We start from the raw sequence: 26,983 nt of genomic DNA, 5'->3' as shown, positions 1-26,983 counted from the left end.
TGGCCCGAGAGCCTTCGCTCCCAGCGGGGCAGCGCCGAGCCTTGGCTGCTGGTCTCTCCGGGCAGCCCGGGGCAGGTTTCCCTCTGACCGGTAACACTCTTTTATACGCTCTGTTATTTATTTTTGAGCTTTTAAAGATTACATAAATATATGTGTGTGTATGTATCTATGTATATATATATACATATGTGTATATGTATGTATATAAATGTATATATATATAAGTATATATGTGTTTATATATGTAAGTGTATATATATCTGTAGATGTATATGTGTATATATACATATTCATATGTGTATATACATGTGTCTATATATCTAAGTGTATATCTATATCTGTAGATGCATATGTGTATATACCATATACGTATGTGTATAAATACACATATACTTATGTGTATAAAATACACACAGTAAAAAATCTCCTCTGTATTTTTATATTTTCATTCTCAGCCCCTCATTTTATGTCTCACATGGCTCTGGCAGGTCCCACCTGGCTGTGCTCACAGGTGGGATGTCCCTGATGTCCAGAAGAACGGCTCAGTGTCAGGGGATACAGGACAGGAATGCCCAGCCTGGGATGCCCAAGAATCCTGTGGCAGTGCCAGGAGCCAACCCCCAATTTCATGGCTTCAGGGGCAGTACCTTTACCTTAAAATGCCCTTTTTTGGCCTTTGCTGTGTTTCTCTCTGCTCTTCACTTTTAAAGAATAACGTCAGAGAAGGGAGAAATGAGTGACCTTTGTAGGGAGAAAAATATTGCTACTGTTTTCATGTAATATCTAAAAACTACCACATATGCCTGGCAGCAACAGTAGTAAAGAAATGACCAGTCCATGTAAAAAGATGCAGAGAGCAGATGAATTGCCTTCCACCCATCATCCACAATATATCCAAGGACTCATTGATCACTTCCAAGGAGGTGATGTGACCTTTGCCAGAATCACCTTTTACCTCAAAATTAAGTTTCTAAAGGTGGTTTTGGGAAAATCACAAAAATGGAATTGAAAAATGTTTGTACCCAGCTATGAGCAGGCTGTGAGGGTAAACAGAGTAGCACAGGATTCTCAACAATTTTTATTACTAAAAAATCAAGTGTTGGGAACAATGTGAAACACTGAGGGCAGAATGTGATGTCCATGTAGTGGTTTTAGACTTACTTAAAAACAGACATTACATCAGATTTGGGAGCATCATTGGATGATAGATAAAAAACACTAATGCAGGGTCAGACAGGTTTATTTTACCTGAGGAGACTCTGTGCTTTTTTAATGGCTTCTCTTATTAATAACTCAGCATTTATAAACAATGAGAGCCATAATAAGATATATGAGCCATCTAACCTGAAAGACTGATTCTAACAAAAAGGACAAGCAAAGCACTGATAGAAAATCAATGTCTTTCTAATGTCTGGCAGTGCCAGGAAACAGCAAACAGGGCAGTTTCTGCTTAAAATAATCCGTGCAGTGTTGCCTAATGTAAAAAAAAAAATAGAGTTTTAAGTTTCAAAATGCTAGATGATATGGGTTTAGTTTGGGCTTATTTCCTTCAAAAAGTAAGGATTTTGAATATGATAATTTTGAATTTTTCAATACGATAATTTAGAGTCACAAACTGTAAGAGGCACTTTCCCTCACTCTTGAGAAATTTAAAACAAAGAGTACCATGGCCTGTAGACCCTGAGGAAACACATCCCTCTAGTGGCCAAAACCTGCCAGGTGATGAGAGAACTCTTCACATTCCCTAAGGAGTTGCCAGAAGTGGTGTGGAAGAACAGCTGTACAGTTCTGAAAATGCATGGCAGGTGTGTGTGAAGGTACTTTTCCTACTTATGTTTATCTCCCACAAATTACTTGACACAAAGCACTGAGAAAGAAAAAACCCTTAGCTTCTTGTATCTTTCACTTAAAACTATAAACACTAGAAATCACAAAATGAAAATTAGTATTACCAGCTTGTTTCATGTACATATGTTCTGAAGGAAAGGAGTGATTGTTGGCAATTGACATTATATCAATTCCACTGATTAACACCTTTAATAGCTGTATGAACTTGACTGCCACACAGTTTCTTTCAAGGTACTGGAATCAACACAAACACTGTTTATTCATTTCCATCAGCAAACAGCAGGATGTCTGTTCCACAGCCCAGTCACAATTTGTCAGTATGCACTGAAGACCTTGCACACTGCCCTAAAATTGTTTAATTGTCAGGTGTGGCTTTCATAGAATTATCAACAAGATTTTTGTCAGGTGTTTCATAATGGTACCAAGGCCCATCTCCCCGCTGTCTCATCAGTCTGCGTGCCTCCAACTCCAGCAGCCTAAAAAAGAAGGCAACAGACACAATCAACATGAAGTTTGTTGATGCTGAGCATTACTGACAAAGCAATGATTTTAGCATCAATGGTTTATAAATACTGCTGAAGCATAGGTAGGACCAAAATATGAAGAGTTCAGCTAAGACATGAGCTATTACATCTTTTTATTTTGGGGTTTTTTTCAGCAAGTCATTCCACAAAGGAGTAATAAAAATACCAGCAGTTCTATCACAGGTTCTTCTCTAAGCTGTGAGCATTAGCAGGGGCAAAAGAGCTCCATTTGCTGATTCAGGAAGACAGAGCTACACCTTTATAAATACTGAGTGCTTTGAAGACCCCCTGCCCTTGGATTGTTCTGGTAACCTGAAGCCTGAGAGGGCAGCGATAACAGATCCTGTGACTCCCGCTCTGGCAGCAGCCAGTGCAGGCAGCACTCAGGGGACACATGAAAGCTCTTTATGTCAGCATCCAGCTCAGTATGTCATGCACAATCAGAGCCAGCTACAGTATGGATCAGGATTTTAACCTCCCAGCTACAGAGCATACCTCAGTTCAGATTTCCTCACTTCCACGTCAAGCAGGGCCATGTCCTTCTCATAGTTCTTCTCAGGGGGGTCAAGTACATAACGAGCTATCCAGCGGGTTATGGGGTGCTGGAAAACACAACAGCAGAGATTGTCTGTGCAACTTCCAAGTAGAAATGTCACTGTGTATATCCACAGTCCTGAAAAGACTCATGGACACCATGAGTGCTGCCATTCAAATAGTAACCGTGAAGTTACAAACATGCACAACTACTTGTGAGATCAGAACCCTAAAAATTCTTTTGCAATCCCTCATGCCAAGATAACCTGCAGATGACTGTTCTGTAGCAAAATTAAAATTTAACAAAGATATAATTTATTTTCTTTCTGTTAAAGTTCCTTAAACTGCCACAGTAATCCAGAAGTTGACTCCAAATCTTACTGTAATCAGCAACATTTCACAATTTTGCTTCCACAGAGAGGGCATTTCCTTAGGAACAAAAGTCTGAATGAGTTGAAACAGTCACAATAATATTGCTGAATTCAATTACTTCCTATCAGAAACAAAACAGTGCTTGCAGCAAGAAGCCAGGGACTAATTTTAAGAAAATACAATTAAATTGAAACCATACAACCTTGAGTTTGTGACTATAAAAATCCTCAATTCTAGATCCAAAAATGTGTGTGATATGGGACTTTAAAACAATACTGGCAAATAACACAAGAAAGAAATGTCACTTTAAAATCCAGTTTCTTAAGACATTGTAGAAAAAAAATAAAGACAAAACTTGCATGGGATGAATGCAGAGGACTTTTCTTACTATTTAGGAATTATAGAAAAATTCTTGGCATACAGTGTCAGCAGTTTACTGCATGCAGAGCGTTTGCATCTGCTTGTGTCATTAAAGAGATTTTTCTACAGCCTTTTACATGTTCCATAAAGCCACAAAAAAGTTTACCAAAATCAGAACTGCACTATTTGAGTTTTACTACACTGCCAGACATCATCATACTCCATTCATTTTACTCCCAGAAGTATCATCACGAGAAAGGCTGTCCATAGCATGCTACCCTTTTACATGTTACACTCACTTTGTAGTATTCCCAGTGCTCTGGAACATAACCTTCAGGAATCTCTGCAAGTTCAGCTTCACCTGACAAGGAAAGGAGGGGAAGAATATTTAACTCTGTGATTATTTTCCAAAGCTATCTTATATTCTGCTTTTCAGATAAGGAAAAGATCATTATTCCACATGAAGAGTACTAAATCCCTGAGCTCTACTCAGAAAAATTGAACTTGCAATTTTTGCAGACACATCCCACTGCAATTATCTATTCAGAGATTTTAAGTGACACACTAAAAGGCTAAAATTAGCAGCTACACAGAAGAAACAACTTGGACCAGGTCCACAGAAATACCCTTTAAAGTATAGGAGCTGAAAGCATGGGCTTTTCCTGATTTCTCTATTAAATTAATTCCATATCATTACAGCAGTAGGTTTAACACATGCACTGCCAAGCAGAATTTTGGCATCTTTGCTAGATAAAAAGCCAGAGTTGCAGTCTTAAAGCAAGTTACTAAACTTCACTGCCAGAAGAGAGAATGTATTTTACTTTTTTTTATGTGAGAAAGTTTTTTTAAAAAATCAACAACTAAAGCAAGTATACTGGGAACATTTTCTGTGTACTGAGATAATATTACTGTATTTGTTAGGCCTATTCCATGGTCTTCCAAAGAGAGAGCCCTAAAAGAGTCCTTTTTCTCTATCCAGCATGCTTAATTCCCATTCAGTAACTTTGACTGCACTTTGCTTAGCCCTGAGAGAGCACTCACCAATGAAGACATTGATATATGTTAAGAGCACAGCCACTGGTATTCCCGTCAGGAATAAATAGAATCTCTGTAGAGGGGATAAAAACAGTCAGTGTGGGAAACTCAGAACCCTGACAAAATTCACACAAGATCTGAAAATATCTGAAAATGGTGGAACAGCCAGTAACTCTGAGATTTGCATTTCTGTGTTGGAAAGGGATGTTGTGTGTGAACACTGCTGATTGCAATGAGCTCATTAATGAAGCAGAACACACAGAAGTGATGCTGTGGCAGCCCCTGAGCCCGTTCAGGTCAGCCTGTGCAGCAGCAAGCAGCAACACCTCCCTGGAATCCCTCAGCCCCTCGGCACGGCTGGCTCCAGCACTCAGCTGCAGTCAGCACTGGCAGCAAGGCAAGAATCCAAAATCAGTGCAGCCACTGTGGGCTCTGCAGCTGAGGAAGGCACAGAAATGAGTCCTGATCACAGGAAGGGAGTTGTATCCAATCAGCTCTTGCTGCTTATAAAAGGATTTATCCAAAAACCTGACTTTGGAGGGGTCAAAATCAGGTCAGGCTTCCTAAATCTCACCTCTGTTGTTAGAGGTGTAAGTAAGTGCAGGCAAACCCTGCAGAGGAGTAACTGATACGTTTCAAAAAGGAGGATGAAGCAGAAAGCATTTGTGGGTCATGCATCCATAAACACAGACATGTAATTTAAGAATGCTACTACAGCAGAAATTTAAGTATCTATCACAACCTTTGCTATACAGCCAGTCTTTGAACTTCATCTGGCCCTGATTTTACACCATGTGACCAAAAATTCTTAAAGAGGACCTGAAATTCTTGTTTATGTAAATAGTGCCAACACATTTCAGATGCTATTGCATAAAAAACACAGGAAATTGTATTTTAGACACTCTTACACCATTTGCAAGTGCTACACTGAATGCAATACATTGGATTTTTAACTCACCAACAAGCTCAGAAATCGAGAATCATAAAAACTTGTTGATTTGATGATAAACATTCTCTTCCCATGGTCACCACTGTGCCGTACAGGAACTGAAAATCGAACCAGAGTATTATGGTTTTGTACTCCACTGGTGCTTACGCCAGGGCAAGGTCAAACACACATGGGGAAAGGAAAAATAAAAACAAAAGAAGAGTGTGCCACAGCAGCTGAGTTTTCTGCAGTTCGCCTGAAGCAATTTCGTATTTTGTTAGCTTAAACCTATTTTTCCTCTAACTCTAGGCAGAGGTCTGTGCCCACCTGTAAGCAACAACACGTGAATCGGTGAATGTCCCCACACAGGGCGGCCTCAATGGACAATTACAGCGCCAGCAGGGTCGGCCTCCCGCCCGTTCCCATCCGTTTTCACCCAAACCCGGTAGTTTTCCACAGGAACGGGGACACAGCGGGACCTGCTCAGCCCCCGGCCCTCAGAGGGCACCTCTGCCCCGCTCCGCAAGGTCACCCGGCCCCGCCGCCCCGCCATCCCCGCCGGGGCCGTACCGAGGGTGCCGGGGAGGCGGGGGCCGATCCCGGCGATCCCGGTGCTGCCGGCGATGCCGGTGCTGCCGGCGATGCCGGTGCTGCCGGCGCTGCCCGCCCGCCGCGCCGCCCAGGCCGCGGCCGCCCGCAGCAGCCGGCTCATGGCCGCCATGGCTGGCACTGGCACGGGGCGGGGCCGGCGGCCGCCATCATGGGAGAGGGCACAGCCTTCCCAGTGCCCCCGGCGCGCAGGGACGGCGTGGAGGTGAAGCCGCGCGGGCGCCATGTTGGAAAAGGGCAGAGCATTCCCCGTGCTCCATGTACGGCGGGAGAGCGCGGGTGAGGCCGGGCAGGCGCCATCTTGGAAAAGGGCAGCCCCCGCCCCGGCGCTGCGGGAGGACGCGGGGCGATGGCGGCGGCCGTGGCCGCGCTGGGCCGGGGCCTGACGGCCGCGCTCCGCCTGCCCCGGGCTCGGCCGGGACTCCCCGGGTATGCACTGCGCCGGGCGGGCTCGGGCACGGAGGGGAGGGCCTGTGGCGGGAGGCGGGTGTCCGTGCGTGCCGCTGTCCCTGAGGGCTGCAGCGTGGTGCAGGGGCAGCGCCAGGCGGTTCCCTGGGCCCGCAGAATCCTGCAGCCTCTGTGCTGCTGGGGTTTGTGCTTCCCCGGCTCTCCGCAGCCTTTGCCATTAAGGCCATGGGGGAGGTTGTGGATTCTCCCCCTCTGGAGGTGCCCCAAACCCACCTGGACGCGTTCCTGTGTCACCTTCTCCAGGTGGCCCTGCTTGGGCAGGGCTCTTGGACTGGATGGTCCCCACAGGTCCTTCCCGATGCTAAAAGTTCGGTGCTTCTATGGTGTGCTCTTGTACAGCACAGCTCAAGTTTGTTCCTTAATTTTTGTTATTTATCTCTTTAAGTGTAGAAAATTGATAATTAGATGAGATGAGGGAGAGGAGAAGACACCAAGATGAGATCTTTGTGACTAACCAAAACTGTTTTTCCCCACATGCCATGATCTGCGTGTAGGAGCTGTGCCTTTGTGAATGAAACAAACACTCTCATTTAGCAGGATATTGTTTTCCCTGTCATACATAGTTTTCCTTCTAACTTTTATGCAGAATGGCACTGAATCTGTACCAGAACCTACCGAAAATTGAGATACTCCATCAGGTGAAGCTCCTGCACACAACTGTGTCTCGGAAAGGTCTGGAGGAGTTTTTTGATGATCCAGGAAACTGGGGGGAAAAAAGTGTAAAGTCTGGTGAGTTACATTTAGCATGTCTGATAGTGATCTTTGAGCTGAAATCTGACCTGGGTTTTTTTGCATTATAGAGAGCATTCATAGCTACACAAAATTTATTTTTCTCTGTATGTGTACATACATCCACTTGTGCAGCTTGATGCTTGTTAATTTTTGCTGTGTGTATTCAGTGGTTATGAAAGCAAATAGCAACTGTGCAGCAAAATGTTTTGCTGTAAATCCTCTGCCTTGCTCTGAAGTGAGAGTGTATCACAGAAGAGATGTGCTTTGATGAAATGTAAGAACTATGGAAGAAAACTAGTTCAGTGTAAAGATTAATCTGACAGCTTTCTGCACTCCCAGCCTTTTACAAGCACAAATAAACACTACATATAATTGCCTTTTTTTTGTTGTATTTTAAAAGCAAAGCTGAATATCCTCAAGGATGGCTGTCCAAGCAGTATTTTACATGTGGTCTTTACACCGTTGTGTCAGCTGAGCCTAAGAGAAGCACTTTTTATTTTCCAGAATAAGAGAGCTTTGTGTCATTAAATTAATGGTGTTTTTTTATCTTTTACAGGGGATTCATGGAATATAAAGCAGCTAAGGGGCAAGAGTAGTGAAGACTTGCACAAACTTTGGTAAGTAAGTTTTAGTGAAGAAGCTTCTCTTCCTTCAGAGCAGCTCTGCACTTTTCAGAGCTCGTGATCCAGCAGCTTTAGTGTGGCACAGAGCTCTGCAGGCTCCAGCCAGCCTTGGGCTTGGACCAGCCCTGGTGCTGGCCCTGCTCAGGGCACAGAGGCTGCACTGCAGGTGGCTGTGGGACAGCTGTGTCTAGTTCAGAGGGCTCAGGTTTGGTGCAAACCCTCTGGGGGTTGCTTGAGTGAGACCTGCTTTGTTGTCAGTGCCTTCTGGTGGGGTGGGCACTTCATTCCATCAGGCCTGCATTTATTCTGATTTTGGAAGTTTCTGGAGCTGCATTAAGTTCAGGCTGAACTTAATCATTACTGTGAACAGCTTTTCCCTTGCTTTATCCTGTACTTTTTGTGTGTACAGGTGAGAAAAACCTGGCTTTGTCCAGATAATGGAAGACAACTCAGTGTTAAACTTTTCCCTCCTAAGCCCTCTTTGTTCCAGACTAAATAAACCCGTCTCCCTCATTCTTCTCTTTTGTTTCATTATATGAAGCCAGCAGGGTTTGGGATTACAGACAGTAGGTGAATAACTGCTTAGCTATCCCAAAGTCATTTTTGAATTACTGTGCTTTCTGCTCCAGGTATGTCCTGCTGAAAGAAAAGAACATGCTCTTGACTTTAGAGCAAGAATCCAAGCGACAGCGCAAGCCTATGCCAAGTCCAGAACGCTTAGAAAAGGTACCTTTTTCATACTACAGAAAAACTGTAACTCTTTAGTAAAATTGCTGAAAGATCAAGTGTTTGTAAGCTTGTTAAAGACCTTTTTTTTTTTAAATTATTTTCCCTGATTTTAGTGTATGCACTAACTGCTGAAGTCATAATTTGGTCATGGCTGTTTTCTCATTGTCCAGTGTGCATTACTGGGGCTGTGACCAGACTCCACTGGAAACTAAAATAACCAACAGCCACTACATAAGCAAATCTTCTGTTTGCTTCTGCTTCTTTCTGACCCCTGCCTCAGAGCTTCCTCTAATTCTGCATCAGCATTGGATCTGGCTTTATGCATCACCCAGCTGGTCTTTAATCAAGTGTGAGACTGTCGGTTATTTCATATCTGTCCTGCTGTCAGATTAGATTTTTGAAGCACCCATTCCTTACTAGTACACAGAGCCTGCTGAGAGAGAACTCATGATCAAACTCCAGCATGTTTTACCTTTGTTTTGCCTTTAAACTTTGTCTTAAGTCTTTGAGATCTTTTAAATTTTCAGCATTGTTTTTTCTTGGTGCATCCTGAAACTTTTTACCATTTCCAGGTAGAAACATCTATGAAAAATATAGACTTGGTTGTCAGAGAAAGAGAAATTGCTTTGAGGCTTTTACAAACAGGCCATGAAAAGCCAGTCCCTGGCGAGTGGAGACAAGACTTCCTGGGACGCACCTTCTGGTATGGAAAACCTTTTTTATTTTAATGTGTGAGTTTTTCTTGTGGTGTCTCTCTCCCAGGAAATCCTTACCTAGTCAAGGAAGGATGCATAGACTGTACAGAACACAGGAGATAGTGAAAAACCAAACCAGGAAGAGCTGGAAATAAATACCCACATAGAAATTCTGCCATTTCCCAGACCACTTTATCACTGTACTTGAAACTAAGAGAAACTGGTAAAATCCTAGAATTAAGACAACATGTACATTCTGTAATCATTTTTATCTGTCTCCAACAGGTACAGTTACAAGGAATGGCCAATACCATGGCACTTGAACAAAAAACACAAAAAGAAGAGATTCTTTTACTTGCCTCATGTGAATCACTTCATCAGGTAAAAAGATTATTTTGACATTCTGATCTGTTTGTGTCCTTATTCCATTTTAAAAGGAAAAAATAGCTGTAATCTTTCAGTTTTCACCTACTAGACTGAAAATTAGTGGTTTATTTTAAATTACAGCTTCCTCTGTTTCTTTTTTCCTGTTCCCACTTCAGTTACTAAGGTACATGGTTATGCTGTGGCATTGTAAAAGTAACTTCCAAGTGCAGAATATCAAAAATCATCCTAGAGGCTGAACTTCTGTGGTATTCAGAAGCAGAGTAAAAATATTACTCTGCAGGCTTTTTTACTTATCAGAAGCAAATGAATACTGAAGTTACTAATCACTGAGAGCCTCTGTCTGATTGGGGGGGCTCATTAAAGTGGTCACAAGCTGGCTGGAAGTGAACTACACCAACTTTTCTGTTTCAGACTCAGACTTGAAAAATCCTTACGGAAAAGGGCAAGGCAGCAGAGCCTGGAGAGGACGAAGCGGAAGCTCTTGGAAAGGAAGTTCCCTGATGTTGCTGTGAAATCCCAGAGCCAGTAGCAGGCTGGAAAAGCACTGTAAACAACTGGTCAAGTGTCTGTGGAACATGAATCATGTTCTGGAACCACAAACAACTCCACTGAGCATTCCAGATAGTCTCCAGCTTTTTTTGTTTTTAATACCACATTTGACTTTAATTAAAAACTTTCAATCTGGAATTAAAAAGCAGCTTTGGTGCCTAACTCAAATCATCCAATCTCTCACATTTCCAGGAACAAATGTGTTAGCCAGCTCTCACAAGAGTGCAAGATGCATTAGGAACAGTGAAGAGCAGCCACAGAGTGCCATCTGACAGTAACAAGTGTAGGGGTAATATACCTGGTTTAGTTTAACACATGTACATTAAAATCAGACAGAAACATGAACGCATCTGAAGCTCACATATGAGCCTTTTCACTGGTCATATTTTCCCTGCTACTTCCCTGAATATTTTCCCTGAGTTACAGGTAAGCTACACAAGGTGTATTTGCTCTCTGCATAAATGCACTGGTGAATGGGCTCTCTGGACTGCTGTGAGGAATTTTTTCCACTGCTGTAAGTCTGGCTTCTTAGAAAGTACAAAATACTCATGGGAACTTCTAATACAGTTGTCCTACCTTGATTTCTGTGACAAATTCAAACACTTCTACAATGCTTTGCACAGTGCAATGTTTGAAAGAAGGCTGCAATAGTCTTGAAGTAGGTACTGCTGTTGCTCTCAGTTGAAGGAAACACCTTCACCTTTCACTTCATGAAAGCTTTTAACTTCCACATGATGTGGTATAGAAATCTAGACTGAAGTCAAAAATACCAGTCTTTAAGGCAGCAATGTGCTCAGCAGTATCTGGTAAAACACTGCAAGGGAACCAGTACTGTTTCATGTTTCTATCCATCATTTGGACCTTCACTTACTCCCGTGCATCACACAAAATTCCCAGTTTAAATTCAGAATCTTTACAGTGTGAGAAAACCTCCAGCAGTGTTTTGCTCTCCCTGTGCTGCTGGAATATTAGCAGATACTGTAGTGCAATTCTTTTAAGATAAATGGAAGACAAAAGCTGATTTGGCATCATGAAATCTAAGCATGCCACAGAAAGAAAGCTTAAAACCTCCACCCACTGCAGTGCACTGGGGGAGCAGTTTAGTTATGTTCCATGTTCTACCTGAATGGAAACTGGACTGAGTCCTTTTCTTCCACAATCACAAGAGCTGGTGACTGCAGTTTGCCTCATTTTGCAAGAGAAATATGGTTTGGCAGTAGCTTTGAAAATCTGATCAAACAACTTTGTCTAAAGAGCAACACAAGATTCTCATGATAAGACAAAAGCAGATTGGTTTGATAAATTACTTTATTTTTTGGAGGTAATGTGAAACTTTTCAAATAGAGGCCTTGTAATTATTTACCCACAAGATCTTTTAGGATACAAAAATGTAGCAGTACTGTTTATTTTTTTTTTAGATCAGTTAAATGCTATTTGGTTTTCCACAGCTTTTGAGATATGGAGCAAAACTTCATTGTGTCCCAAAACAGCCCATCACATAATGTAAATTAGGCTTAAAAGCAACATTGAGCTGCATCTTGACAGCTGATTTCTGCTGAAAAACGAAGTCATCCCCATTCCTGTGACCCTGAGTGCACCTTCCCCTGCAAACACAGGCACTTACAGACCCTGCTGGGAGGCACAGGGGAGCCACACCAGCCTGGAGCACACAGCACCGAGGGCTCCCTGCAGCAGGGCAAGCCACGCACTGAAAGCTTCTGACTCTGCTCCCAGGCTTGGAGAGGCCATTCTTTGTCTCAACTTCCCTGTCTTCAACAGGCTTTGCTTCTCACCAACATCACAAAGGCATTAAATACATTCTTAGACATCAGGTGGAAAGCATTGCTTGCTTACTGAAATGAAACTGCTCCATAATAAAAAAAATTAACAAACCAGTGCTTAATATAACATTCACCCCACGGAATGTAACACTTCTGTGAGACAGTAAAAGTTTACACTAAAATAGATTGCTGAATACAAACTTTCACTTTTAAAACAGCAGAGTTAACTTTCTCTGCAAGTACTCACAAGCTTGCTCAAATATAAAAGACCAAATTTTATTTTTTGAGAGAAAAATAAGAGCAATTTAAGGCCAAAGTACCAGCAAGGAAGACTAGTATGTGAAAGTAGACAAGAAATTAGACAAGAAATAATTAATAAATAAGCACAGGCATTTGCAAGGTTATGCCTCTATCTATTAGCTAACCTGTAAAGCTGTTCCCAGGAAAAGATACTAGAGAAAATAGACATTTATACAAAATTATAAAATGCTTGTTACAGGAATTATTGCTTTACAAGGGACGTAAACATCCTTTTTCTATTATAGTACCAATTAGGTCTCTCAAAATTTCTAACTTTGTTAAAATGGAATTTGAATTATGCAAAAAACCCAATATAAACTTCCTACAAAGAGGAGTCCATCCCATTCCTGAGTATGCTAAAGCTATAAAACAGAAGGAGCACCAAGCAGGCAGCAGTTTTCACAGTTAAGAGGTCTAAGGACATTTTCTTTCTACACACTGTTTCCCTCCTTCTTCATATTCTTGTTTGGAAATCCACATCTGCTGGAAAGTACCCTACAAAAATAAAGAAAACAAAAGCAACGCACAATGAAAAAATACCAGAACACAAATGATGGTCAACTGAAACAGGATTAGCTTTTCCTAGGCGGGCAAACATGGAAGTCCTTACATTAAATGAAGTATTAGGACTTGACCTGCTTAACTGTCTCTTCCTTGAGTTTTATTGCTAAGGGATTAAATTCAAGACAGGAAGTGCAGCACCAAATGCTGATTGCAGTCTCCCTTTCCCACGATGATAAATTAACCCCCAGAAAGCATTTCAGTGCTCAGTAACTGGTAGAATTAGGTATATGATGCAGAAACAGGTTTGCTACTTTCATGGTCTACTAGATACAGTTTAGAGAAAGTACATGTATTTCAAGGTTTTACCTTGCCATTAAAAACGGGAGAACATGGCAGGATATGTTGTCACTGGAAACACTCATGCCTCTTTTTAAAACAGATTCTCTTCCCCTTACCATGAGGACAGCCAAGACTATGATTACGTGGCACACACTCTGCAATGCACACTTCTGGGGAATCAGTGTCTGGGTGGCAGTGCTGTTCAGCACAGCACAGGTTTACTAACCAAAGAAGCCAAAATGGAGCCCCCAATCCAGGAGCTGAACCTCCGCTCCACAGTGGTGTTGTTGGCTATCAACTTCAGGCGCATGCTCTGCACAGAAAAGGAGAAACAAGCTCTAAGCTGGTGACCTTTAGGGACAAGCAGCACAAGGAACCTGGTGTCTGTACCAACAGGCAGCTGAAAAAGGTCCATTTTAGTATATCTGCAATACTGCTCATCTGCCCTGCATTTACAATTCAAAACAACCACAGTGGAACAGGAAATTTGGTTTTTACCTTGTTAAGGCAAGGAATGAGGCAGGTGGAGAGCAATAATACCACAGTGTGTAGTGTCACCTCCAACACTGCACTGGGACTACAATGACTTACATTGCTACACTTAAGTCATCTAGTCTTATTTGGATCCATTCATTCCTTTTGCTTTCAAAATGCCTTACAGCAATAAAATCTTAGAATTTCAATGGGCTCCTCCTCAGCTATTATAAGCAGTGAATACATTTCTCAGTTTCTCCTAACATTCATCATTACAGAGTTGTCCCAAGCAGAACATTTTTGCTTGAATACTAAAACTCAAGAAATATCATAATCTGTATCTACTCTCAGATGCAAGGTATCAATACTTTCTTTGACATCAAGTGATTAAAAAAATATGTAAATATGCTACTCATAGCATATTTAAAACCTGGTGATTTAGGTTGTCTGCAAAATCAAGGGAAAACAATTGCCACAACAGTGACCTCAGGCAGAACGACTGAATGTGCCTCAAGTTAGTCAGCAACACTTCAAAAGAGAGACCATCAGGAGAAATACTGGCTGTTGCTTGGGGACAACTGCAGAACTTGGGATCGCAATCTGAAAGCAAGAGGAGAGCAGTAAGACACTCAAGGAATGTTGGAGTTTATTCTGTATAAAACTCTTCAAGAATTCTTTCTTTTCTTTAGAGAGGGAGGTTTCTTAACCCTGCAGAAATCTCTTCAGCTGTCAGGTTCCTATGAATATCAAAGCCACAATATCCTTGTGTACTTATGTGGCAGAAAAGCGAAATGTTGAAGAACTCAGTGCAGTAATGGGAAGAGTTGTTTTACCGGTGGGGTTTTCTGAGACAGCTCCCTGTTCAATCTGTCTGTGAAACTCTGTATTAGAGTGTTTCCTCCTGCTACAATCACACTGCCATAGAGACCCTAAAAAGAGAAGAAAAACAAACTGGAGCTTTACCTTGGAAATCATTCTGAAAACAGCTCTTTCTCACAACAGAGAAGGGTGGCATGAGTATATATAGTCAACAACAATACTACATCACTTGATACCAACAGTATTACCTCTCCCAATTCAATTTATTATTTAATCACTTAAAAATTTTGCAAGGCAACTTAATATTAAACTACAAAAGGAAGGCAGAAGCCATATGTTCTACATGATTTCACTGAACAATTTCTACTATGAAGAACCCTCAACCTACAGATCTCCCCTGTATGCAAATTGTTGAGTTTTTTACAGCAGAATGCAATCTCAAAAGAAAACCACACAGCCTTACAGCAGTTTTCTATTTCACTATTGCTGCAGTTGGTGAACACACACCATGGCCTGGCCCACTAAGCCCTTCTCACACACTGGTTAACAGGAAAAAAATGTTGAAAAGAACTCTCATGCAATCTGTATCAAACTGACAACTGAGAAAGACATCACATTAATTTTTAAAATAATGTTTTCCTTTAGAATTTCTCCTCTTTATAAATTCCATGTACATTCTAAACATAACGCTGCCTAAAAATCTGAAGATAACACTTCAAGTTAGAAACGTAAACGCTTATCTGAAGCCAGTCCAATCCAAATTATGCAGCGCCAGCCACAAAATCTGTGCATCAGATTTTTAAATATGGGTAGAAACACTAAGTAAAAGGTCCTGATTTAACATTTTGTAAGAGAAAACATTAATGGTACATATCCCTATATACAAATAAATAATACTTACAGCATTATTCCAACATATTTATCGTTATCCTAGGAAATCTCTTCACTGTTGCTGTTCTAGTCCCAAAAACATGTATTGGCACAGAAATATCTATGCCTTAAAATACTGCCTGGCTGGGTGACACTTACCGGCCTGATATCTATATCACACATTCCAACGCTTGTTGTGACAACGTGGCTCACACCCAGCATCGTGTTACCAGATAAACCCTGCAGGGAAAATCAGCAATCTACACATCACTGCTTCAAGAGAGCAAGGCATAGAAAAGCCCTGAATGAGCTGAATTTTACAAGTATTACTGGAGAGGGAGCTAAGCATTTTGTTAGGGAAGGAACAAAAATATCCCTGTTTTTCCAGTCAGCTCATCACCACCCAATTTGAACATTTCATCCTTCCCTTCCCCAGCTGTAATTCAAGACGGGCAAACTCTACCCCCAGGAGAACCCCACAGTGCAAATACATCCAAATCCAGCCTAGTCATGCAGAGCCCTCCAACCACAGCTTCACAGTGGTTTTACCTTTACATTGGAAGGGTCAAACAATCCCTCAGGAATTTTCAGACGCTCAGCACCAAAGTCACAGTTGTAGCCATTGGGGAACTCGTAATGAACTGTTGGCATCTGTGCTGCCACCCTGGAGCATCAGGCAGAAAGCAACACATTAAAGTGCTCTCTAAACAGGATGTCAACTTATCCAATAGTGTTAAAAACTACAGTTCCAATGAGAACACTGATATTCATAAGACTGACACTTCCAATAATATTTATTATGATCTCATCTTGGAATATTCAACAAAAAACTATCACCTGGGTAGATGAAGTAGTCCTACTTCCATAAATCATCCAATTTTATATAAAACCTTCTTCCATAACAAAACCATCCAGCAGCAGTGAACAGGCTGAGTACCACATGCACAACTGGTAACAGATTTTACAAGAAAGAAGAAAGTAACATACTGTTCATCATAGGTTGAATCTGACACTTGGAGGACAGAAGCCTGGAAGTCCTGAATGACACACTGCGGAGTTAAAAATAACAAGAATTTTTATGAATTTTAGTCTTCAATTTATAAAATGTATATAATCTAATTTTTCAAAGATTTTCTTGTTCTTCAAGAGAAAACACTGATACACTTGCAAACAAAACTTATGGAACACTTGGGAGGTGAGAGCAGGAGGAATGACCTACTTACATTACACATGTAGTTGTGCCAAGACCTGGTGACCTGGGGCAACTTCTCTTTTCTCTTCCAATTTGCTGGCGACCCCTCACGGACTGCCTCCTGAGATTGCAGGGTACAAGTCATCAGATGAACATTTAAGCCTCTCCTCAAGACAACACTTCCTAAATAAAGTTACTTTCCCACCTTTGAAGCAATCATATATGGAGGGATTATCTCTACGTTCATTTCCTGAAACAGCTCCCGGCACTGCATAGTGATAAAGTCTCCTGCAAGTGGTGATTTTACAATACCTAGAAGGCAAGAGGGGATCCAAAATAAAAACCAAAACAACTAACCTGGGAAGTATCCAAGCATGAACAGACTCTCCCAGATGTCTGTCAGTGAACACTATTAGGGTTTTTTTCCTTTTTAAGGGGGCACAGAGATGTAAAAGCAGTAACAAAACTGTACAAGCAGAAGTCACTGTAATCACTTGATACTGCAGTGCTGTTACCCATCAAAGTTTATACCTTGCTGAAGCACATATCCATCATGCACTGGAATTGCAGTGGTGTGTGTTGCTCCACTATCCAAGATGAGACCTGTAGATCTCCCGTTAGCAAAACTAGTCAAAGTGATTAAGGAAAACATTGTAATTTTCACTTTAGAAAAAAAGTGCTGCCATACAATTAAATCATAACCAGGAATGAGGACTCCAACCTTTCCTCCACAAAAGGATTTGCCATTTTCCAGTGTGTATCATCTTTCTGTGAAGTGCACAAGCTCATAGAGAGAGCAGCATTTAACTTCCATCTCTGAACTAACTCAAGCTTTGGAGGCACAAGAGAGACTTCATGCCACTACTATGCAGCAAGCTCTAAGTACATCCAACTCATTTAGACTTCAAGCTGGAAACATATTATTAGTTTAAAATAATTACAAATATTCCCCTTAAGGCTATGAAAATGTCAAGCTCTAATTACTGTATTTAGTAGTGTGAACACCACCATTTCAGGTCTGTAATATTCTTATCCATAGTATACAGTGGGGAAAAAAACATAATTAAAAAAAAGACTTTGACCCCAAGGACAGAGTCAGATTGGGAGAACTTCAAAAATGAGCTCTAATGCCTTAAAGTTGAGAAAATGCATTTGTTTACTTCCTCCCTGGATGTTTATGGAAAAAAATCAAATTGAAGAAAGTTAGGCATGCTGTTATCCTTGGAATTGCCTGGAAAAAGTTCCCCATAATTTCCTGGGGGGAGGAAAATAAAACCATGCAGTGACACATTTCAAAGGATACGCTGTCAGAACAGCAGTTTTACACAAGAAAAACGCGGGGATGTTGTAGTGTTCAAACATCAATTCCGTCAGTTTCTCGCGCTTTGCCCTGGTATTCCACTAAAAAATAATAAACCCAAACCACAAGGAAGTGACCAAAAGGAAGCTGTATTTGCACACTAACACACTGCTAACACAATAAAGAAGTTATTAGAGAAATTGTAGCCAGAGTTTCAATGACACCAAAATTCTACATAAATGGATTTCTAGTCATTTATGTCTTTAAAACATTTTTCATTCCACTTACACTACAACACATCAATGTTTATCTGTCACACAAAAGTGCTACACACCTTTCATGTTACAATACATTTCTTTACACTTCTACAGCTCTCCCAGTGTCAGGTTCCCAAAGAACTGTCTAAAGCAAGCACCTTGCCTTTTACAAGGGGGAAGATACATGAAGGAACTTGCCCAGTGGGAAGAAAAATAAATCCAGACTTTCCAGTTCCCAAAGTATCTTTCCACAGTTCTACTGCAGTTGTGATTAAGCCAAGATAGATCTTAAATATTCAGCACATAACTGAAAAGGTGAAGTTTTTTCCAAGCCAATACAAGAAAGTAGGATGAGGTTTTTAAGGAGAAATTCAATGGGAATGTCTCTATTCAGACACCCACTGAGCCATCAAACAGCCACTGCAAATTCATCCACACTCCACAAGCTGTGATTCAACACAGGGGAACAATGAAATTCAAGAAAATCCTTTTCCTAAGGTTTTATTAAAGAAAGGCATCACTCGTGTATGGCATGTCTACCTTTTCTACTCTGAATTCAAGATCTGCCTTCAAATGCTGAGCATTTTAGAATGACAGAAACCTTGTCCAGATTTTCCCAGAAATTTGTATTTATCCACTTCAGCTGCCTTACAGGACCACTTACAGAAACAAAGACAGAAAAATTACAACTTCACCATTATAAGTATTATTCTGTGTCATTTAATATTCCTTGTAAAGCTGAATGAAAGAAGACTTTTCATGGCATTTTATTAAGTGTAACTTAAAATATAAAATACAAGCATATTTTTTCTTTTTATTCTAGGCAGCAAAATTTCTTTTTTTAACTTTTGGCTTCTTTTCAGTAAGTGAAAGACAATAGCATATTGTAAATACTTTCTAATACAACTCATATGAACTGTTTCAAATTGAGGGTTTTTTTAGACATTTTCCGGAAGCTGTCCAAGTATTTTTAAATTGTCATTTCTGTAGCTAAGTTTTAGCACTTGTCACCTACAAGCCATTGTCAGACTTATCCAGGTCTAATGTTCACAGAGTTATCAAAAGGACTTATCAAAATGCACAGCTGCTTTTACTCACTGGTGCTTCAGACATAAGGACAGGATGCAAACTTGCTTCAGATTTAATATGCATCTTGTAAGTGTGATCCAAAATTGCCTGGAAACTATCCCAGTCTTCAACTGTAACAACATTGAGACAAACAGGTTAGTTACTTCCAAGTTTTGTTTCATTTCATAAACACACAAAGGCTTTCCAATTTAATTTATTGCACACAGCTCTTCAGTAAAAAGCTGTCCTCAGCAGATACACACATCCTCTAACAGATCTGCAGAATTCTCTTCTTCCACAACCACCATGACTTCACCAATTATGCTGAAAGCCCACTAATAGTAAAAACTAACCACATTTCCATGCAATTTGTAAGCTAGGAGTCTGTTCTTACAGCCTCTGTTGCTGTACATAACATCTGTCAACACGACCGTGACTTCCTGCAGCCTGGCAATGCTATTTTAAAATCAGGTAGAAAAAGACAAGAGCACCATACTCATTCCATTTTTTAAAGGTGAAATGGCTTCCATATTCTCCCTTGGAACTCTCAGGGCATTAGTGTCTATGTAGTAAGTCGGTCCCCCTTGTTTGCCTTTGTCACCATCTATCTCCATCAGGGTGCTGCCATTGTCCCTTTCCAGCACCACACCAATGGCTGTTGGAAAATCCACCTGCAAGGCAAGAGGCAGGCAGTACAGAAGGATTAGTGATGTTCTGCAAGTTGGTGTTTTTCTCATCAATTCAGAAGTTTCTTTATACAATACAGTCAGAACAAACACCAACGTATTCAGAAGGGTTGTAATTTGCAAAGACTTTTTAAGGCAGGAATTCATGTTGACCTGCCATCGAGGCACAGATTCTCTCACCTTTGGGCAGTCCTCGCCCGCATAGCCTGCTCTCACTGTGTACGAGCCAATGTCAAAAACCAGAGCCCCAACTTCATCTGAAAAGATTGTTAATAAAAATGGTTATTACACTCTTCTGCAGCCCTGGCCTTTCCCTGCCCACTGCCTGCTTTACTGGGAAAGCAAGACAAGAAAACCAAGGGATCTTTTACAAAGCGAGGACAAACTTCTCTATTCAGAACTCCCGCTACCAGAGAGCTATTGGAAAACTGCAGACAGGCTTTAACTGGGGCAGTGCAATCCCTTTGGCGTAAGGAACAGAATTTCAGTAGAAGAGGGAAAACGCAGTAGCACCTAAACGGATCGCGAGATGAAACTTTCAAAAAGTTCTACTTTAACTTCACACGAAGCCAGGCGAGCCCAGAGCCCCCGCGGGTGATGAGGATGAGGAAGGTGGGACTGAAAACATCAACCGTGTGAGGGAAGGGGTCAGAGCGGCAAGCGCCCATCCCTGCGGGCCCGATCCCCGCTGATCTATGCGCATCCTAAAGGAAACCCGTCGGAAACCATCGGCTGTCACAGGCGCAGGGGCTCGGGGGAACCACACGCGAAGTGCGGGGACCTTCTCCGGACCTTGGTACTGCGGGCCCTGCCCAAGGCCGCGGTGCCCGCCGGAGGCACCTCGGGGCCGCCAAGGACATAAACAAGGCCCGCCGAGCCTCCTCCTCCTCGGGCGTGGGGCTCGGCGGGGCCGCGGCAGCGCCGGGCCGGGCTGAGGGAGGCGGGAAGCGCCCGCCGGGGCCGCACGCGCCGCCTCGCGGGGCGGGGGAGGGGAGGGCGGCGCCGGACTCACCTCCCCCGTACACGCCGCCGCTCATGGCTGCCGCTGGGCCCGGCCCCGCCGTCCGCCGTGCCCGCGCCGCGCCGCCCGGCCCCGCTCCCCGCCTGCCCCGGTGTCCGCGGGCCCCGCGCTCCCCGCCCGCTCCTCTCGCCGCCGACCCAGCAACAAAAGCGCCCCGGCCACGCTCCCCGCCCGCGGCGCGGCCCGACCCGCAGCGCCGTCGCCCGCCCGCCAATGGCAGCGCCGCGCGGGCAGAACCGGCCAATCCCGGCCGGCGGGAGGCGGGGCCTTGGCGCGGACAGCCAATCGTGACGCCGGACGCGGAGGGCGGGCAGGCAGGGAGTGCAGGGCGGGGGGGCGGTGTGAGGGGAGCGGCGCGGGAGGGGACGGGGAGAGCGCAGAGGAGGCGGGGGCTGAGAGGAGCGGGGCAGGTGGGCTGGGAGCCCAGTGATTCCTTCCGAGAGGAATCACAGAACCGTTCAGGCGGAAAGGGACCACAGTGGACCCCCTGGCCGCACTTCCCAGCGCCAGCAGGGCTGTCCCAGAGCATGTGGCACAAGACTGCGTCCAGAGGGTTCTGGGGCATCTCCAGTAAGGGCGACTCCACATCTTCTATGGGCAGTCGTTCTAGTGAGCGGTCATTGCGTAGGAAAGTTCTTTCTTGTGTTCAGGTGGAACTTCCTGTACAACAGCTTCTGCCCGTTGTCTCTTGTTCTGTCGATCAGACCTGAGAAGGGCCCGCTCCATCCTCTGACACCTCCCTGCCGACATTGTTGAGCTCACCTCCGCCCGATGCTCTGCTCCCTCAGCTTGTCCTCACGAAACACTCCAGTCCCTCGATCATCCTCCGCTGGAGCTGCTCCAGGAGCTCCTTCTGAGCCCAGAACTGGACCTGGGGAAGGCTGCTGGGTTTGCTGGACTGCTTGTGAATCCTGAGGGCTCGCAGGGTGAGCTTGGTGCCACATGAGGAGTGGGATGACCCCAGAGCGCCGGGACTGTGGATAGGAATTGGGCCCTCCCCAATTCCACCTGGCAGGAGGCTGTAACCTGGTGGGATCAGCCTCTTCTCCTGGGCAACCAGCGACAGGACCCGAGGATGTAATCTCAGACTGTGCCAGGCACAGGTTGGACTCAGTGATCTCAGAAATCTTTTCCAACCTGATTCTGTGATTCCCCTGCTGCTGTCACTGCTCCGTTGGGCTCTTCCACTGAGAATAAAAAGCTTTTAAAGCCTATCTTGATAGCCCTGCCTGTGTGGTTCCTTTCTTGCCCGGGGCAGAGCCCTTGGTGCCCGGGGCTGGTGTGTCTCAGAGCTGGGCAGTTCAGCTGCCAGTTTCACAGCTGAACTTGTAGCTGGGGTTTCACATCGCCTTGTTTGGTGTTGGAGTGCTCAGCCAAACCTGGTCTTCAGCCAGAACAGCCAGAGATGGGTAACTATAAAGCTGTAGGAATTAAAGAAAACAAAAGAAAGGCCTCAGGCCTAACCAGCAGTTAGCATTAGAGAAGACTAAAATTTTAACTGGAGAACAAAGGAATTGGCTTAAAGAGCAAGTGTTCCTGGTGTGCACCTTTTTGAGTTTTTATGTGAGGTGGGTTTTTGTGGAAGCTGTGTGTTCTTTTAAAGTTTACCTAAGATATAAAGCTTATTTTTGTAATAAAATAGCAAGGATCTTCAAGTGATTAGATTTTGCCTGGTTGATAGAATATTTTACTTACTACATTTACATTTTACTATAAAGTTTTGGATAGCATAATGAGCAATCTTAATAGCACCTAATTATTGTTTAAGTGATAAAAATAAGTATTTCTTGTATTTTCACCATAAAACAAAAATAAATGGTGTGAACTCAATTTGTCTTACTTGGATAGGGAGTTCAGAACTTCCTACAAAACTTTAAGGTTTTTTTCCTAACCTGTGACTTAAGTTTCAGTTATACCTCCCTAATTACACTGAATTTTATCAGAGAGATAAAACTCACATTTGGTGTACCCAATAGTTTTGTTCTGGAAGCTGAATAAATTAGCTTGGTAAAGCTGTTGAGAGTTTAACAAATCACTACAAATCTCAGCAAACTTTATGCTGGTGAAGAGGAAAAGCAGCCTAGATGTGTGTGTTTGTACTGCATTGGGCTGGTGAACAGCAATCCCCCTTTAAGGGAGAGGGTGTCAAAACATAGGAAAAGTAGTAAAATCCAGCAGCTCCAAGGGACAACAACCTGAGCTGGGGTTTTTAAGCACAATTATGACAGATTATTTTGATTTACTAACTCTCAAGGACAAGGAACTAAATTTGACACACAGTCTCTGTTTCTTTAAGGAGCAAACAATTTTATCATGCAATTAAGAAATTCTTTTATAATTTATAGGGCAATACAACTAAAACATATAGATGCTAGCCTTAGGAAGATAAATCCTGCTGTTTCATTAACTATACATCATAAAGCCAGTGCACCTTCATTTTGTGGTATGAAATATTTTCAAGTGAGTATGTTATCCTGATTTCCAGTATGTGGCACTAAGACTCAAGGCATAGTTCTTTGAGGAGGAGGAATTTATTGCAGATGGGAAAAGCAGTTCAGAAAATTTGGAATTACCATGCCAGAGGTTCTTCATTTAGCTCCTTCTTGTGCTTTATTTTGCAGTGATGATTCCTGGTATCCATGTGATAAGTGACACTTTAAGCCAGACCCTGCTCTCTGCACAGCAGCTCCTTGTGACTGATCTGCAAGGCAGAAACCAACACAGCATTCTGCTGCTTTAGTTTTCTTCAGTATTTCTTCAACACAAGGATCCATGCAATTCACAAGAAGTATGGAGTATAAGGGGAAGGAAATAAAGACTGACAACTCTCTAGGTCCTATTTTTGTCTTCTTGTACTGTTCCAGGCGTTTCCATCAGTGGAAAGTGTGCAGAGCATCATCCCTGTGGCTTGACAAGGACTTGCAGTGACTTTGCTTTGCAGCAGGTGGAAAACCCTACACTGTTCCATGCACAAGAGAAATAGACTTGAAGCATCTGTTTTCAGCAGGGTCTAACCTGATTTACAGAGTTGAAAATTCCAGATTATTTCAGTGAACTCCTGCACATCATCCTATGTTTGCATAAGAGCAGGTGAAATCTGTAATTTTGTTACCACTTTCTGTAATTAACCCAAATATTTGGGGGTCTTCTAATAATTTTTGCTTAGTTTTGTCAGAAGCAAGGATTATAAAATAAAGGTGGATAGAAACAATAACTGTATTTTATCTAGGTTTCCATATTGGTACAAATAGCCATAATATCTTGGCAGGAGTTGTGGGTGCAGGTGTAACACAAACCGTGTGCTTTTCATGGGAATATCACACACTGATTTACTGTATGTGACATTATATAGTAATTCTAGAGCCAGACACTGGCACAAATTATCCATGGCAATAAAGAGAATAATCATTTAAAAGTAAGGCATGAACCAAGACATCAAATTATGATGCTAACACATAGGCAAAAATTAATTCCATCGGTGATAATCTGGAGAAACAGAAGTTTCCTAATAATTGCTTTGAGATTTTTAAGACTTGTTTCAAGCAAGCTCATTCACATTTTTGGTGACATAAAGCAATGTAGAAAGTAATGTACATGTCAAGCCAAAACTGAACAGAGTGATTTTTTGTTTCTCAACAAGCAGCACTTCCCCATGGGGTGGCTGATGGTGGCCTGTTGCTTTTGAGCTGTGCCATACAAGTGCCAGCCAGCCTCCCAGGCTGCAGTGCCAGCAGACTGCCTGGGACAATGGCTTATTCATCATGTCTGGGTTCCTCCTTGTTTCTTGATTGCAAAATGCATGTTAAAGGTTTTATTTTTCCTGTTTTCAGATGAGGTCTTAAATGTTTATGTGAACTAGGAAAGCATCTGTAGATGAAAAAACAAAATAATCATTAATTAATAACTTTGTATGACCTCTCAGCTTTCCACTTTCTTTGCTAAAGTACTTGGGTGCTTTGTCAGTTTAAATACTCCCCTTCCTCACAGGGAGCTGAGTATCATTCTCCTTCTGCAGAAAATGAGCAAAAACAGAAATTAAATGCTGAGCCTCACTAAGGAGCCTCAACACTGGCACAATGACTTTTAGGTTCTTATCTCAAACTGAAGTCCAAGCACTGAATTCTGTTTCATATAAAATGCACTAAAGACAGACACACCTTAAACCTGGATAACCACTGTAGACGCTGTTTAGTTCTTAGCAATTGAAAATTCTGAGGAAAGGAGATGTGTCTGAAATCTCTCTGTGACTCCAGCAAGGCAGGTCCTGCTTGCCTGCTCCAGAATCTTCTTTTGGAGCTGGTGTGTTTAACCAGTTCTGCAAAAGAGCCATGACTCACTCTTATTCTAGAACAGGACTGAAGGAAGGGGTGATGGTGCTTGCCATTAATACACAGTCAACTTTCCCTCACCAGTGGATGGCCTGACTCAATTTCAGAGAGCATGCTGAGCTTCCATCTGACTGCCTGGAGTGACAGTGACTAGGATATGCTGGAGAATAGGGGGGAAACCCATGTAATAACAGAACTACTTTATAGTTCTGTACTGTAAGCGGTTCCTGGGAAACCAAATTAGAGCCTCCAGACCCTTTCATTGTTTAGACCAGGCAGAGTAAGGAATCACAGAGCCAGATCTGATCAGCAATGTACAGCAGTACTTGCCTGGAACTGGTTCTGAGCTAATTGGTCTAATGGGCTGAGCTGGCCCTGGCCAGAACTGAAGTGTGCCTGTATTGCCCTTCTCAAATGAGTCTCTTGAGCACATATGTCTCCCTTGGCTCAGACCTGGCAGAACTCACTGTTTCAGGCTTAGTGTTTGGTCTGTAGTCGCTTTGGATTCTTGCAGGGCTTATTTTCTTGGCAGCTGGGCCAACCCTGACCTGGCTCAGTACCTCTCATCTGCAGAAACAAAGCTCCTTACAGCTGGGAACCAGCTTAGCCTGACAAACAGAAGATCTTTGTGTCACCTGAGCCCTGCCATTAATGAGGGCATTGATCGCCTGTGCTTCCCACTGTGGCAGTGGGACTGTGGTTATCAGAGCCAAGCAGGTGGCATGGAGCACTGGTCTGCTTCTGGCCAGATGCAGCATGGCAAGCCTCAAATCCCTGCTCCTGCCTTTCCAGAGGTGCTGGCTTGCCTCAGGAGCATTTTGTGGTGCCGTGCAGCTCAGAACCATGGCTCTGTGCAGAGGTGGGGAATCCCAAAGGGAGCCTCCTGCTCCTCTGAGAGAGAAGAGCCCCAGGCCCTGTCCCAGCAGAAATGAGGCAGTGTGGGGAGCAGAGCTGTAGGGGTGACAAGTTTTGTGTCACTGTTTTGGAACACCATCGGGCTTGGAATCTTGGTCTGGTTTACTTGAGAAAGCTGTTTGCACATGGCATTAGGAAATGTTGTCCAGGGGAGGTGTTGGTGTAATCACATTTGTCCTGTGTGCTCTGCCACCAGGAGAGGGCACAGGCAGAGCAGGGGCAGAGACACTGACAATCCACATAGTGCTGCAGGGCTTGGAATACAAGTGAGAGCAGCATTATTTCTGCTGGGCTTCAAAAACCAAAGCATAGGCTTGGGGGTTTAGATTTATGTATTACTGTATCACCAAATATATATATATATATAGTTGTAAACTAAATTATTAAACAGTAGTGAGGAAAAACAACAGTGCATTTGCTGGATGGGCATGTTTGCAAAGTGATTGTCCCTTGTTTCTTGAATTCATTCTGGTCATTACTGTGACAAGTAGGTACTCTGTCATCCAAAATGAGCATGTAGAGCAATGCAGTTGCATTGCAGCAGGAAGTCTGATGAGAAAAGGGTTGGTTTCTATTAAGAATACCAGTTTATGGAGGGAAGCTTCAGATTGCAGTGCTTTATCTGAATATTTATTCACAAAAGATCTATCATAGGGCAGTCATGCTACAGCTGTTCAAAAGTGTCAGCTGCTGAATTACAGCATCAACACACATCTGCATTATTATGCTCCATTTT

General features: G+C 42.9%; 3 protein-coding genes across 5 annotated transcripts; 1 reads left to right on the top strand and 2 right to left on the bottom strand.

Annotated features, from left to right (window-relative positions):
• MRPL47 (mitochondrial ribosomal protein L47) lies at positions 1–12,970 on the top strand. Of its 2 annotated transcripts, none has more exons than XM_064385336.1 (7): positions 1–90; positions 7,265–7,407; positions 7,967–8,027; positions 8,663–8,759; positions 9,335–9,465; positions 9,743–9,838; positions 10,256–12,970. In XM_064385336.1, exons 2-7 carry the CDS (start codon positions 7,266–7,268, stop codon positions 10,371–10,373), a joined length of 645 nt encoding a protein of 214 aa, XP_064241406.1. In that variant the 5' UTR covers positions 1–90; position 7,265; the 3' UTR covers positions 10,374–12,970. The 2 variants fall into 2 exon arrangements, with proteins under 2 accessions (XP_064241406.1, XP_064241405.1); XM_064385335.1 differs by lacking the exon at positions 1–90 and adding an exon at positions 6,485–6,639.
• NDUFB5 (NADH:ubiquinone oxidoreductase subunit B5) lies at positions 2,069–6,351 on the bottom strand. The gene is made up of 6 exons (XM_064385337.1): positions 6,172–6,351; positions 5,632–5,720; positions 4,680–4,746; positions 3,938–3,999; positions 2,868–2,974; positions 2,069–2,324 (listed from the first exon to the last, which is right to left on the bottom strand). Exons 1-6 carry the CDS (start codon positions 6,320–6,322, stop codon positions 2,204–2,206), a joined length of 597 nt encoding a protein of 198 aa, XP_064241407.1. The 5' UTR covers positions 6,323–6,351; the 3' UTR covers positions 2,069–2,203.
• ACTL6A (actin like 6A) lies at positions 12,430–21,148 on the bottom strand. Of its 2 annotated transcripts, none has more exons than XM_064385327.1 (14): positions 20,996–21,148; positions 20,164–20,240; positions 19,794–19,968; positions 19,328–19,428; positions 17,976–18,073; positions 17,204–17,298; positions 16,878–16,984; positions 16,704–16,793; positions 16,468–16,529; positions 16,030–16,144; positions 15,640–15,720; positions 14,625–14,720; positions 13,544–13,630; positions 12,430–12,969 (listed from the first exon to the last, which is right to left on the bottom strand). In XM_064385327.1, the coding sequence occupies exons 1-14, from the start codon at positions 21,018–21,020 to the stop codon at positions 12,889–12,891; spliced, it is 1,290 nt and encodes a 429-aa protein (XP_064241397.1). In that variant the 5' UTR covers positions 21,021–21,148; the 3' UTR covers positions 12,430–12,888. The 2 variants fall into 2 exon arrangements, with proteins under 2 accessions (XP_064241397.1, XP_064241398.1); XM_064385328.1 differs by lacking the exon at positions 20,996–21,148 and adding an exon at positions 20,497–20,654.
• Positions 21,149–26,983: the final 5,835 nt, after the last annotated feature.

Source organism: Passer domesticus, chromosome 11 (assembly GCF_036417665.1).
Source record: "Passer domesticus isolate bPasDom1 chromosome 11, bPasDom1.hap1, whole genome shotgun sequence".
Lineage (NCBI taxonomy): Eukaryota > Metazoa > Chordata > Aves > Passeriformes > Passeridae > Passer > Passer domesticus.
Note: the sequence above shows the minus strand (reverse complement) of the source record. Positions and strands in the feature narration are given on the sequence as shown.

Bases quoted from the DNA above. Each gene is read 5' to 3' on its own strand.
- NDUFB5 (XM_064385337.1), bottom strand. From the start codon at position 6,322: ATGGCGGCCATGAGCCGGCTGCTGCGGGCGGCCGCGGCCTGGGCGGCG. The intron at 4,000-4,679 runs GTGAGTGCTCTC...TTTCCTTGTCAG, and splicing joins ATATATCAATGTCTTCATTG to GTGAAGCTGAACTTGCAGAG. The intron at 2,975-3,937 runs GTGAGTGTAACA...TGTGTTTTCCAG, and splicing joins AGCACTGGGAATACTACAAA to CACCCCATAACCCGCTGGAT.
- MRPL47 (XM_064385335.1), top strand. From the start codon at position 6,560: ATGGCGGCGGCCGTGGCCGCGCTGGGCCGGGGCCTGACGGCCGCGCTC. The intron at 9,466-9,742 runs GTATGGAAAACC...TGTCTCCAACAG, and splicing joins TTCCTGGGACGCACCTTCTG to GTACAGTTACAAGGAATGGC. The intron at 9,839-10,255 runs GTAAAAAGATTA...TTTCTGTTTCAG, and splicing joins CATGTGAATCACTTCATCAG to ACTCAGACTTGAAAAATCCT.
- ACTL6A (XM_064385327.1), bottom strand. From the start codon at position 21,020: ATGAGCGGCGGCGTGTACGGGGGAG. The intron at 15,721-16,029 runs GTAAAACCACTG...TTTTCCCTGCAG, and splicing joins TTGACCCTTCCAATGTAAAG to GGTTTATCTGGTAACACGAT. The intron at 12,970-13,543 runs GTTAGTAAACCT...TTATTTTTGTAG, and splicing joins GCTCCATTTTGGCTTCTTTG to GGTACTTTCCAGCAGATGTG.